The 13,721-nt window shown below is 49.6% G+C and overlaps 1 protein-coding gene across 2 annotated transcripts in view; it reads right to left on the reverse strand.

The window, feature by feature from the left end:
* Positions 1-13,721, reverse strand: part of ARHGEF18 (Rho/Rac guanine nucleotide exchange factor 18) — a 204,312-nt gene that overhangs the window by 146,668 nt on the left and 43,923 nt on the right. For both annotated transcript variants that reach the window (XR_012754626.1, XM_075352539.1), the window contains exon 3: positions 9,605-9,665. Coding sequence is in view for 1 of the 2 variants with exons in the window: in XM_075352539.1 (XP_075208654.1) it covers positions 9,605-9,665 (61 nt within the window). In the remaining variant the exon portion in view is untranslated. The remainder of the gene's footprint in view (positions 1-9,604; positions 9,666-13,721) is intronic.

Here is a 13,721-nt window from a genome sequence, read left to right on the forward strand (position 1 = left end):
TGCTTAGTAACCCGATGTGTACCCTGGCTACGAGTGCAGGGAGCCAGCGCTAAGCGGTGTGCGCTGGTAATCAGGGTAAATATCGGGTACACAAGCAAAGCATTTTGCTTGGTTACCCGATATTTACCTTAGTTAGCAAGCGCAGCATCATTTCCACGAGTTGCTGCTGGCTGGTGGCTGGTCACTGGTGAGATCTGCCTGATTGACAGCTCACCAACGACCATGTAACTACGCACCAGCGATCCTGACTAGATCATATCGTGGTCGGAATCGCTGGTACGTCGTTTAGGGAGACGGCACCCTAAGACGATAGTTACTCTTAAAGTGTTTGTTTTAGTTTTGTGTCATTATCCCCTTCACGATCGGCCGATTTTGTGCTTTCCGTTTTGTTTTTTTTGCCAATCTTTTTCCAAGAGACGTAGCTTTTTTTTTTTTTCTTAAGTCAATCTGGTCATATGAGGGCTTTTTTTTTGCAGGACGAGTTGTACTTTTAAATGAAAACATAAGTTTTACCATATATGGTACTGGAAAATGTAAAAAAAAAATCCAAATGCGGAAAAATAGCAAAAATAGTGCGATTGCACTATTGTTTTTAAGTATTTTATTCACAGTGTTTACTATATGGTAAACCCGATGTGTTGGTGTGATGCCTGAGGTCAGTGAGAGTTCGTAGACACCAAACATGAATAGGTTTACTTTTATCTAAGGGGGTTAAAAAAAAAAACAAAAAAAAAAAAAAACAGGTTTGTCCGAAAAGTGGCATACATTTTGTGCCATTTTCCCTGACCTGTAGCGTTTTTCGGGATCTATGGTTCAGTGACTGTTTATTTTTTGCGTCTCAGGCTGACGTTTTTAACTGTACCATTTTTGCTCAGATGCTATGTTTTGATCGCCTGTTCTTGCATTTTGCGCAAAATATGCGGCAACCAAAAAACGTCAATTTGGCGTTTAGATTTTTTTTGACGCTACGCCGTTTAACGATCAGATTGATTTTATATTTTGATAGATCGAGCATTTCTGAAAGCGGCAATACCAAATGTGTGTATATTTTTTTTAAACCCTTTAATTTTCAATGGGGCCAAAAGGGGGTGCTTTGAACTTTTAGGTTTTTTAATTTTTTTTTTAAAATTTCAAAAAAAATGTTTAAACTTGTTTTAATTTCACTAGTCCCCCTAGGGGGCAATACGGATCAGCAGTCTGATCGCTCATTCATTTCTCCCGATCAGAGCAGCACCACTCAGACCGGGAGAAATTATCATCTCTTATAACCTGCAGTAATTGGCTGCTGGTTAAAGGACCTGAGTCATGTGAGCTACAGGAGTCATCGCATGACCCTGTGCTACCATGACAACCACCGAATCCACGTGATCACGTCAAGTGACTGCTGGTATCGCGCGGTGAGTAAACTACCACGATCACTGTTAAAATGGCGCTGTTGCATCTTGACAGCGCCTTTTAATGGGTTAACCAGTATGGGTGGATAGTGATTCCACACATACCTGCAAGGCAGATGTCAGCTGTAAAAATCAGCTGACATGTGCGCGGATCCCCGCATGCAACCCGCAACAGCAGGTGGGGATTAACACTGACCGCAGGGACGTAATATTACTGACTGTGGTCATTAAGGGGATAAAACTGCACCCCTCAAAGTACTCATCAAAACTAAAGATGAGGGAACTAGAGGTTTGGTGTTCGGATTTATTTTTTTTTTAAATAAAACGTACACACACACACACAACGGTTCAGGTCCGGAGTTTGGGAGCGCGAGCATGGCTGTGCTCGGGTATGCTCGGTGATCAGCCCAGTGCGAGCCGCTTGCAGTGACTGATCAGCTCGCACTGGGGGTAACAATATGATCAGATGTAGTGTGTACAAACAAACAAACAAAAAAAAAAAAAAAACCATGTGACCCCATTTTAGAACTACACCTCTCAAGGAATTCATCTAGGGGAGTAGTGAGTATTTTAGCATTATTTTTTAACCCTCAGGTGATTCACAGATTTGTATAACATTAAACTGAGTAAATCAAAATTGAAATTTTTCCACTAAAATGTTGCTTTGCCCTTAAGTTTTTAATTTTCAAATGGAGTAATAGGAGAAAGCCAATAGTGCAATTTCTCTTTAGTACACAGATACCCTATATGTGGTCAAAATGATGTTTTAGCTCCAAACTTTTATTTTCCTGGATGGACCACGCAGTTTGTGTAATTTCTCCTAAATGCGCAAATACCCTACATATAATCAGGAACTACTTTTCGGGCACAGTGAGAGCTGAGAAGGGAAGACGCACCAGATTATAGTGCAGGTATTGCTGTTATGGTTTGTCACATTAGCAGAGCCCCCCATAAGTGACGCCATTTTACTAATTACGCCTCTTAAATTCATTAAGGGGTGTAGTGATCATATTAACACCACAGGTGTGTCATACAATTTTATACCTTTCGGCAGTGAAAATAAAAAAAAAAATCCTTTCTTTGTCGCTCCATTGGGAGACCCAGACAATTGGGTGTATAGGCTATGCCTCCGGAGGCCGCACAAAGTATTACACTAAAAGTGTAAAGCCCCTCCCCTTCTGCCTATACACCCCCCGTGCTCCCACGGGCTCCTCAGTTTTTTTGCTTTGTGCGAAGGAGGCAGACACGCACGCACAGCTCCACAGATTAGTCAGCAGCAGCTGCTGACTATGTCGGATGGAAGAAAAGTGGGCCCATATAGGGCCCCCAGCATGCTCCCTTCTCACCCCACTCTTGTCGGCGGTGTTGTTAAGGTTGAGGTATCCATTGCGGGTACGGAGGCTGGAGCCCACATGCTGTTTTCCTTCCCCATCCCCCTTAGGGCTCTGGGTGAAGTGGGATCCTATCGGTCTCCAGGCACTGAGACCGGGCTTCATCCACAACTCCTGAGGAGCCTGCTGGATAGGAGCCGGGTATCGTTCAGGGACATGGCCCTGCTACTTTGAGGTACTCTGTGTCCCCGTGGGGACCGCGCACAGCAACACTCCAGCATTGCTGGGTGTGCTAGTGCACCGGGGACCGCGGCGCTGACCGCGTTTGTGCCATTATACACTGCAGCGTCGCTGAGTGTATTTGTGTATGGGGACTACCGCGCTGACCGCCGCTGCCATTGTTTTTACTGAGGCGCGGCTGGGACTGTTAGTGCGCCGGGGACTCTGCGCCGGCCGCGCTTATACGGCGGCCGCGCTTATAACTCGAGCCCCCGGCTTTTGGGCCTAGTCTCTTTCTCTTCCCGCCCCCAGCCCTGCCAGTCAGGGGAAGGGCGGGACGCTGTACAGCACGGCAGCACTGAGGGCTGGAGCATGCTTTGCATAATCCACCCCCCTCACTGTGCACAGTGAGGCACCAGCTCCCGCACTTTCTGGGTCACGCCCACGGCTCCCTCCTCTCCTCAGGACGCCGGCAGCCATTCCGGTCAGCTCCTAGGACGCTGCAGAGGGGAGACAAACTCTAGGGGTCCCAGGCAGGGATTTTGGTGGCCACACAACCGCTTTAAGCGGGCGGTAAGCAGCACCTGAGGTGCTGGCCCCACTTGTGCAGTAGTGTGATTATAGTTTATATGTTTACAGGCTATACTTTACACTGTATGGTGCACAGTTGATTTCTGGCTATATACCCTGTTGTGTTGCTCAAAGGAGACAACAATATGGCGCCCACAAGAAGCAGGGTGCCAAAACACAGGCTTACTATGCTGCCTGCGCCGCATGTACAACCTCGCTACCGGCAGGTTCCACTGACCCTCATTGAGTCCACTGCTCGGCCCCTGTGGCACTTACTCAGCCGGAGCCTCTGCTAAGAGGGGCCCAGGGGGAACAACCAGCTAACACTGTCCAGGTGACAGGGACGGAGTTTGCAGTTTTTACTGACAGATTTTCTAAGACTATGGCTAAAATACTAGAAGCTTTGCAGTCCAGACCGGTATCTCAGACCATGGGCACTGTGGAATCACTGCCCCCTAGTTCCCCTCAGTTGGAACAACAATGTCCCCCCGGGGTGTCTCATAGATCCCAGGGTGAGGTGTCTGACACGGACCGCAGTCCCAGACCGCCTAAGCGAGCTCGCTTAGAAATTCCCCCGACCTCATCACAATGTTCAGGGTCTCAGAGAGATGACTCTCGGTATGATGAAGCGGAGGTAGCTGACCAGGATTCTGATCCTGAGGCCGCTCTCAACCTTGATACTCCTGATGGGGACGCCACAGTGAATGATCTTATTGCGTCCATAAATAAGATGTTGGATATTTCTCCCTCAGCTCCTCCAGCAGAGGAGTCAGCTTTTCAGCAGGAGAAGTTCCGTTTCAGGTTCCCCAAGCGTACAGCGAGTATGTTTCTGGATCACTCCGACTTCAGAGAGGCAGTCCAGAAACACCGAGTTTGTCCAGATAAGCGTTTTTCCAAGCGCCTTAAGGATACACGTTATCCCTTCCCCCCTGACGTGGTCAAGGGCTGGACTCAGTGTCCCAAGGTGGATCCTCCAATCTCCAGACTGGCGGCTAGATCCATAGTTGCAGTTGAAGATGGGGCTTCACTCAAGGATGCCACTGCCAGACAGATGGAGCTCTGCTTGAACTCCATCTATGAGGCTATCGGCGCGTCTTTCGCTCCAGCATTCGCAGCAGTATGGGCACTCCAAGCTATCTCAGCGGGTCAAGCCCAAATTGACGCACTCACACGTACGTCTGCGCCGCAAGTGGCTTCCATAACCTATCAAACGTCGGCATTTGCGTCCTACGCTATTAATGCTATCCTGGACTCTGCGAGCTGTACGGCGGTTGCAGCCGATGCTCTTCTGCAGGCGTCGGACACTCTGAAGGTAGAAGGAGTGGTGATCCCTGTTCCTCTTCAGCAACAGGGTCACGGTTTTTACTCCAACCTGTTTGTGGTTCAAAAGAAGGACGGGTCTTTCCGTCCTGTCCTGGACCTAAAACTGCTCAACAAACACGTAAAGACCAGGCGGTTCCGGATGGAATCCCTCCGCTCCGTCATCACCTCAATGTCCCAAGTGCATTTCCTTGCATCGATCGATATCAAAGATGCTTATCTTCACGTTCCGATTGCTCCAGAGCATCAGCGCTTCCTGCGCTTCGCCATAGGAGACGAACACCTCCAGTTCGTGGCACTGCCGTTCAGCCTGGCGACAGCCCCCCGGGTTTTCACCAAGGTCATGGCTACAGTAGTCGCGGTCCTCCACTGCCAGGGTCACTCGGTGATCCCTTACTTAGACGATCTGCTGGTCAAGGCTCCCTCCCAAGAGGCATGCCAGCACAGCCTCAACGCTACTCTGGAGACTCTCCAGAGTTTCGGGTGGATCATCAATTTTCCAAAGTCAAATCTGACACCGGCCCAATCGCTGACATATCTTGGCATGGAGTTTCATACCCTCTCAGCGATAGTGAAGCTTCCGCTGCACAAGCAGCGTTCACTACAGACGGGGGTGCAATCTCTCCTCCAAGGTCAGTCACACCCCTTGAGGCGCCTCATGCACTTCCTGGGGAAGATGGTGGCAGCAATGGAGGCAGTCCCTTTCGCGCAGTTTCACCTGCGCCCTCTTCAATGGGACATCCTACGCAAATGGGACAGGAAACCGACGTCCCTCGACAGGAACGTCTCCCTCTCTCAGGCAACCAAAGCTTCCCTTCGGTGGTGGCTTCTTCCCACTTCATTATCGAAGGGGAAATCCGTCCTACCCCCATCCTGGGCGGTGGTCACGACGGACGCGAGTCTGTCAGGGCGGGGAGCAATTTTTTCCCCACCACAGGGCTCAGGGTACGTGGACTCAGCAAGAGTCCTCGCTTCAGATCAATGTTCTGGAGATCAGGGCAGTGTATCTGGCCCTAAAAGCGTTCCAGCAGTGGCTGGAAGGCAAGCAGATCCGAATTCAGTCGGACAATTCCACAGCGGTGGCATACATCAACCACCAAGGCGGGACACGCAGTCGGCAAGCCTTCCAGGAAGTCCGGCGGATTCTACTGTGGGTGGAAGCCACAGCCTCCACCATATCCGCAGTTCACATCCCAGGCGTAGAAAACTGGGAAGCAGACTTTCTCAGTCGCCAGGGCATGGACGCAGGGGAATGGTCCCTTCACCCGGACGTGTTTCAGGAGATATGTTGCCGCTGGGGCATGCCGGACGTCGACCTAATGGCGTCCCGGCACAACAACAAGGTACCGACGTTCATGGCACGGTCTCAAGATGCCAGAGCTATGGCGGCAGACGCCTTAGTTCAGGATTGGTCGCAGTTTCAGCTCCCTTATGTGTTTCCTCCGTTGGCACTGTTGCCCAGAGTGTTACGCAAGATCAGGGCCGACTGCCGCCGCGTCATCCTCGTCGCTCCAGACTGGCCGAGGAGGTCGTGGTACCCGGATCTGTGGCATCTCACGGTCGGCCAACCGTGGGCACTACCAGACCGACCAGACTTGCTGTCTCAAGGGCCGTTTTTCCATCTGAATTCTGCGGCCCTCAACCTGACTGTGTGGCCATTGAGTCCTGGACCCTAGCGTCTTCAGGATTATCTCAAGAGGTCATTGCCACTATGAGACAGGCTAGGAAACGAACGTCCGCCAAGATCTACCACAGGACGTGGAAAATTTTCCTGTCATGGTGCTCTGCTCAGGGTTTTTCTCCCTGGCCATTTGCCTTGCCCACTTTTCTGTCCTTCCTTCAATCTGGACTGGAAAAGGGTTTGTCGCTTGGCTCCCTTAAGGGACAAGTCTCATCGCTCTCTGTGTTTTTTTCCAGAAGCGCCTAGCCAGACTTCCACAGGTACGCACGTTCCTGCAGGGGGTTTGTCACATCGTTCCTCCTTACAAGCGGCCGTTAGAACCCTGGGATCTGAACAGGGTGCTGATGGTTCTTCAGAAACCACCATTCGAGCCAATGAGAGATATTTCTCTCTCACGCCTTTCGCAGAAAGTGGTTTTCCTAGTAGCAGTCACTTCACTTCGGAGAGTGTCTGAGCTAGCACCGTTGTCGTGCAAAGCCACTTTCCTGGTGTTTCACCAGGACAAGGTGGTTCTGCGTCCGGTTCCGGAATTTCTTCCTAAGGTGGTATCCCCCTTTCATCTCAATCAGGATATCTCCTTACCCTCTTTTTGTCCTCATCCAGTTCACCAATGTGAAAAGGATTTGCACTTGTTAGATCTGGTGTGAGCACTCAGACTCTACATTTCTCGTACGGCGCCCCTGCGCCGCTCGGATGCACTCTTGGTCCTTGTCGCTGGCCAGCGTAAAGGGTCACAGGCTTCCAAAGCAACCCTGGCTCGGTGGATCAAAGAACCAATTCTCGAAGCTTACCGTTCTGCTGGGCTTCCGGTTCCCTCAGGGCTGAAGGCCCATTCTACCAGAGCCGTGGGTGCGTCCTGGGCTTTGAGGCACCAGGCTACGGCTCAGCAGGTGTGTCAGGCGGCTACCTGGTCGAGCCTGCACACTTTCACGAAACACTATCAGGTGCATACCTAGGCTTCGGAGGATGCCAGCCTAGGTAGACGAGTCCTTCAGGCGGCGGTTGCCCACCTGTAGGAAGGGGCCGTTTTACGGCTCTATTACGAGGTATTATTTTACCCACCCAGGGACTGCTTTTGGACGTCCCAATTGTCTGGGTCTCCCAATGGAGCGACAAAGAAGAAGGGAATTTTGTTTACTTACCGTAAATTCCTTTTCTTCTAACTCCAATTGGGAGACCCAGCACCCGCCCCTGTTTTTTTGTGTACACATGTTGTTCATGTTGAATGGTTTCAGTTCTCCGATATTCCTTCGGATTGAATTTACTTTAAACCAGTTTATAATTTTTTTCCTCCTTCTTGCTTTTGCACCAAAACTGAGGAGCCCGTGGGAGCACGGGGGGTGTATAGGCAGAAGGGGAGGGGCTTTACACTTTTAGTGTAATACTTTGTGCGGCCTCCGGAGGCATAGCCTATACACCCAATTGTCTGGGTCTCCCAATTGGAGCTAGAAGAAAAGGAATTTACGGTAAGTAAACAAAATTCCCTTCTTTTCCCAGAAAAATGTTGTCCAGTGCCAATGCCATTCCAGTGGCTTCAACACTGGCTCTCCCACCGATCACATAACATTGTTATGTCACACAATGCCTGCAGCCAATCAGCGGCCACTTCATTGTCCCCTCCTTCAAACAAATCAGATATCCGGAACATGACCAGCACTGTGGCCTTCCATGTAACACATACTAAATCCTAAATTTTCTTCTAGCTGTTGTTCATTACTCTCATTCATTAGTGTAATTGTATTTATCATGTTTGAAGCATTGTTCGTTACAATGTCAAGAACCTATTCTTTTTTGCGTTCCTAATCTTGCAGAACTTTTAACACTAAGGCATGGAGAAACTGGCTGCTGTGATGAGCTTTAGTATCTTTCACTGACAGTGTCTTACTAACAATTTCTTTCTTGTCACAAACATATCGAACATTGATGGCAAAATAATTCAGTGACATGCAGTGACTCTGGGCATCCCAGCAAAGGCAATGGGTTTCAAGAAAGGACATTCAGACACAGCGTTTTGTGAGGATCCGTTTTTGTGCTCAAAACAGATCCTCACAAAGAATAAGCATGTCAGTTTGTGATGGTTTTCTAATCTGCTTTTGCTATTAAAAGCATTATTTATGAGCTTAACAACCTTTCAGGTGATGCAGTTTTTTAAAAAGCTGATCTGCCTTTGCAGCTGAAAAACGTATCCTCAAAAAACACACGCTGTGTGTGAATGTAGCCTTAGATCAGGAATAGAACAGCCATTTATAGGACATTTCATAACTTTCCCAAATTCATATGAAAAAATATTCACCACATTCTGCATTGCACTACTGTCCCCAATTTATTATGTATTTTAGGAGTCGGAGTCGGTACATTTTATACCGACTCCACGACTCCGACTCCACAGCCCTGGATAAAACCATGTCACGCAATCCCCAGGAGAGGCAGTGCCGACACCGCTAGAATGCAGCCGGCACTGAATGTGAGTAAAAGTGTTATCTTACTGGGGAAAGTAGGAGATTGACGTTCTGGTAGACCACACTGGTACAAAAGAGGAGTAGTCCCACGTGTGATCATGCTTCAAGTAGCTTATAATTACACATTTTAGGTTCGATCCCTATATGTAGCTCAGGTTGAAAAAGGGTTTGGTACAAACTTTAAAACATGTAAATAAAACCTGCTTGAAGTATTACCACAAGTGAAACTATTCCTCTTTTGTAGTAGAGCGGTCTACCAGACTGTTCATCTCCTACCTCTCCTAAATCTATGTCCAGAAGAAAATCTAATTTCATCAGCAGCTGAATAACCTATGGGCATTTGTGACATACACAACCCAATCAGGTGAGCAACCCCCTGAATTCAATTTTAAATTACAATATTACCCTATCTGTGCTTTTACAGGGGGTGGGGGGAACAAAGGGATTGAGAAGGTGATGTCCAAGAAGTGGACAATTCCCATAAGGGGTTCAGTACACTATTCCATCTAAGAAATAAAATGGGGCACTGGGAGCAAGGGGAGCATAATCAGATTGAACATTTAGAAATTGGACAAAGGAAACACACATTTCCAAAATACAAGTATAAGTAGTAAAGAGAAACGTGGGTACCTTGCTGATATGACACAGATGACACTAGGGTAGACGTTACAGGCTTGTGGGAACTGTCCTTCTGCAGAGGAAATACAAGATCGTAATGGAAGCTGTACAGTATAGAAAGGCAATAACAGGCAAGTACCATGGTAGCTTATCTATATAGATGGTTGTGATTCAATCTATTTATGCATTGATTATATAGTGCAACATATTCCACAGAGCTTTACACCCAATCATCACTGTCCCCATTAAGGCTCACAATCTAAATGCTCTAAGTCTTTGGCATCTAGGGGGGAAAACTGGAGTGCCAGGAGGAAACCCACGCAAACATGGAGAGAGCATACAAAGTCTAGACTTTAAATTAATTTTTATTTTCTCATACAGGTTTCTTTTGTAGTACTGGAAGTGGCTTTTCCACATTTTATTTAGCTTGTTTTCTCAGCAGTAGAGTGTTAAGAAAGGTTATAGAAGTTATTAGAACCGCTCTTTATGAGACCTCCAATTACCTAGGAAGATTTTGTAGTAATCATATGGACCACATTTTCCCATTTTCCGGTGTATGAGACTACTTTTTAACCCCTGAAAATCTTCTCAAAAGTCTGGGGTCGTCTTATACACCGGGTGTCATCACTTTACACACAAAGAGAATTTTGTTTACTTACCGTAAATTCTTTTTCTTATAGTTCCGTAATGGGAGACCCAGACCATGGGTGTATAGCTTCTGCCTCCGGAGGACACACAAAGTACTACACTAAAAAGTGTAGCTCCTCCCTCCGAGCATATACACCCCCTGGATAACCAAATATAGCCAGTTTAGTGCAAAAGCTGAAGGAGAGTAGCCACCCACAAGTAGAGATAGAGCAAGAACCGGAACGACCGGAGCCTCTGTCTACAACAACAGCCGGTGATAACACGCGGAACAAGAAACTGCCAACAGGCAACAGGGAGGGTGCTGGGTCTCCCATTACAGAACTATAAGAAAACGAATTTACTGTAAGTAAACAAAATTCTCTTTTTCTTCATCGTTCCTATGGGAGACCCAGACCATGGGACGTCTCAAAGCAGTCCATGGGTGGGAATAAACAGAAAACTGAGAAGTAGGCGAAACCTAACTTCACAAATGGGCGACAGCCGCCTGAAGGGTGAGTCTGCCCAAGCTCGCATCTGCCGAAGCATGAGCATGCACTTGGTAGTGCTTCGAAAAGGTATGCAGACTAGTCCAAGTGGCAGCCTGACAGACCTGCTGAGCCGTAGCCTGGTGCCTGAAAGCCAAGAGGCACCGACAGCTCTGGTCGAGTGTGCCTTGATCCCCGGCGGGGGAGGCACTTGAGTACACTGGTAGGCATCAGAAATGGCCGACCTAAACCAACGAGCTAGGGTCGGTTTAGTAACCGAGAGGCCCTTACGCCGACCTGTGGTCAGCACAAAAAGAGAGGTGCACCGCCTAAGAACAGCGGTGCGAGACACATAGATCCAGAGCGCCCGCACCAGATCCAGAGTATTGCAACGCTTTTTCAAAGCGATGAACAGGAGCCGGACAAAAGGAAGGCAGGGAAATGTCCTGGTTAAGGTGGAAAGGAGAAACCACATTAGGGAGAAAGTCCGGAGTCGGACGGAGAACCACCTTGTCTTGATGAAAAACCAAAAAAGGTGACTCCGAAGAGAGCGCAGCCAAATCAGAGACTCTCCTGAGGGAAGTTATGGCCACTAGAAAGACCACTTTCTGTGAAAGACGAGACAAAGAAACCTCCCTAAGAGGCTCAAAGGGGGGTTTCTGGAAAGCCGTGAGGACCAGATTAAGGTCCCAGGGATCCAAAGGCCGCCGGTAAGGCGGAATGATGTGGGATGTGCCCTGCATGAAGGAGCGCACCTGAGCCAGCCGGGCGATACGCCGCTGGAAACAACCCTGAGAGAGCCAAGACCTGTCCCTTGAGGGATAGTCCTAGCTGTAGACCGGACTGTAGAAAGGACAGGAGGGTCGGCAAGGAAAAAGGCCAAGGAGCATGGCCGAAAGAGCGACACCAGAACAGGAAAATTCTCCAGGTCCTGTGATAGATCTTGGCCAAGAAATACTTCCGAGCCCGAGTCATAGTGGAGATGACTTCAGGAGGGATACCAGAAGTCGTCAAGATCCAGGACTCAAGAACCACGCCGTCAATCTGAGAGCCGCAGAATTCTGGCGGAAAAACGGACCCTGTGAGAGAAGGTCTGGACGGTCCGGGAGATGCCACGGCACCTCTACGGACAGATGGAGCAGGTCTGGGTACCAAGCTCGCCTGGGCCAGTCCTGGAGCAATGAGAATGACCCAACGGCCCTCCATACTGATCTTGCGCAGGACTCTGGGCAAGAACTAGAGGGGGAAACACGTAAGACAGACGAAACTGGGACCAAACTTGAACCAGCGCGTCCGCTGCAAAGGCCTGAGGATCGTGGGAGCGAAGATCCACTTCTGGACTGCCCCATTTGCGGCAGATTGACCGAAACACTGCCGAATGCAGAGCCCACTCGCCGCTGTCCACGGTATGACGGCTGAGATAATCTGCCTCCCAGTTTTCCACGCCTGGGATGTGGACTGCGGATATGGTGGACTTGGAGTTCTCCGTCCACTGAAGGATGCGTTGAGCCTCCAACATTGCCAGGAGGCTGAGTGTCCCGCCCTGGTGGTTAATGTAGGCAACCGCTGTCGCGTTGTCTGACTGGACTCGAATGTGCTTGCCCGCCAACAGGTGGTGAAAGGCTAAGAGAGCTAGAAGGACAGCTCTGATTTCCAGCACATTGATCGAGAGGGCTGATTCGGAAGGACTCCAAGTGCCCTGCGCTCTGTGGAGGAGATATACTGCTCCCCAGCTGGATAGACTGGCATCCGTGGTGAGGATCACCCAGGACGGGGCCAGGAAGGAGCGTCCCTGAAGAGAGAGGAGCCGAAGCCACCACTGAAGGGAGCCCCTGGTCTGTGGCGACAAAGCCACTAATCTGTTCAAGGAGGAAGTCCGCTTGTCCCAACAGCGGAGAATGTCCAGCTGCACAGGACGCAGATGGAACTGGGCAAAGGGAACCGCTTCCATTGACGCCACCATCTGACCTAGCACCTGCATTAGGTGCCTGATGGAATGACAGCGGGGCCTCAGCAAAGAGCGCACCGCCAGTGGAGGGACTGCTGTTTGACTAAGGGCAGCTTCACAAGTGCCGGCAGAGTCTCGAATTGCATCCCTAGGTACGTGAGCTTCTGGGTCGGAGTCAGAGTGGACTTGGGCAGAATGACAAGCCACCCGAATTGGACTAGAGTGGCGAGAGTGAAAAGGGATCACTGCCAACCCTTGGAGGTGCAGAACCGCAACCACTGCTGCCATGACCTTGGTGAATACTCGAGGGGCCGTAGCTAACCCGAAGGGGAGAGCCACGAATTGGAAATGTTCCTCTCCGATTGCAAAACGTAGCCAACGCTGGTGTGAAACTGCAATTGGCACATGCAGATAGGCATCTTTGATGTCGATGGATGCTAGGAAATCTCCTTGGGTCATTGAGGCAATGACTGATCACAGAGACTCCATGCGAAAATGCCGCACCTGAACATGCTTGTTGAGAAGCTTGAGATCCAGGATGGGCCGGAAGGAACCGTCCTTTTCGGGGACTAGGAAGAGATTTGAGTAGAAACCTCTGAACCGTTCCCAGGCGGGAACCGGTACAATTACTCTGTTGGCCTGCAAGGATGCCACGGCCTGTGAGAAGGCGGCGGCCTTGGAGCAGGGGGGAGTTGACAGAAAAAAAATCTGTTTGGCGGGCTGGACAGAATTCTATCCTGTAGCCGTGGGAGATGATATCTCTCACCCACTGTTCGGAGACGTGTTGAAACCACACGTTGCCACGTGGGAGAGCCTGCCACCGACCAAGGACGTTGCTGGCGGGGCCAGATTTAGAGGACGAGGCCGAGGGCTTAGAGGACGACCAGTTGGAGGAACGAAAGGAACGAAACCTCGACTGGTTCCTGCCCTGGACAGGCTTTGGTTTGTGGCATGGAAATACTCTTCCCGCCAGTAGCTTCCTGAGTAATTTCATCCAGTTGTTCACCGAACAGCCTGGGCCCAGCAAATGGGAGCCCAGCAAGGTACTTCTTTAAAGAAGCGTCTGCCT

Source organism: Anomaloglossus baeobatrachus, chromosome 1, assembly GCF_048569485.1.
Source record: "Anomaloglossus baeobatrachus isolate aAnoBae1 chromosome 1, aAnoBae1.hap1, whole genome shotgun sequence".
In the NCBI taxonomy this organism is placed as follows: Eukaryota; Metazoa; Chordata; class Amphibia; order Anura; family Aromobatidae; genus Anomaloglossus; species Anomaloglossus baeobatrachus.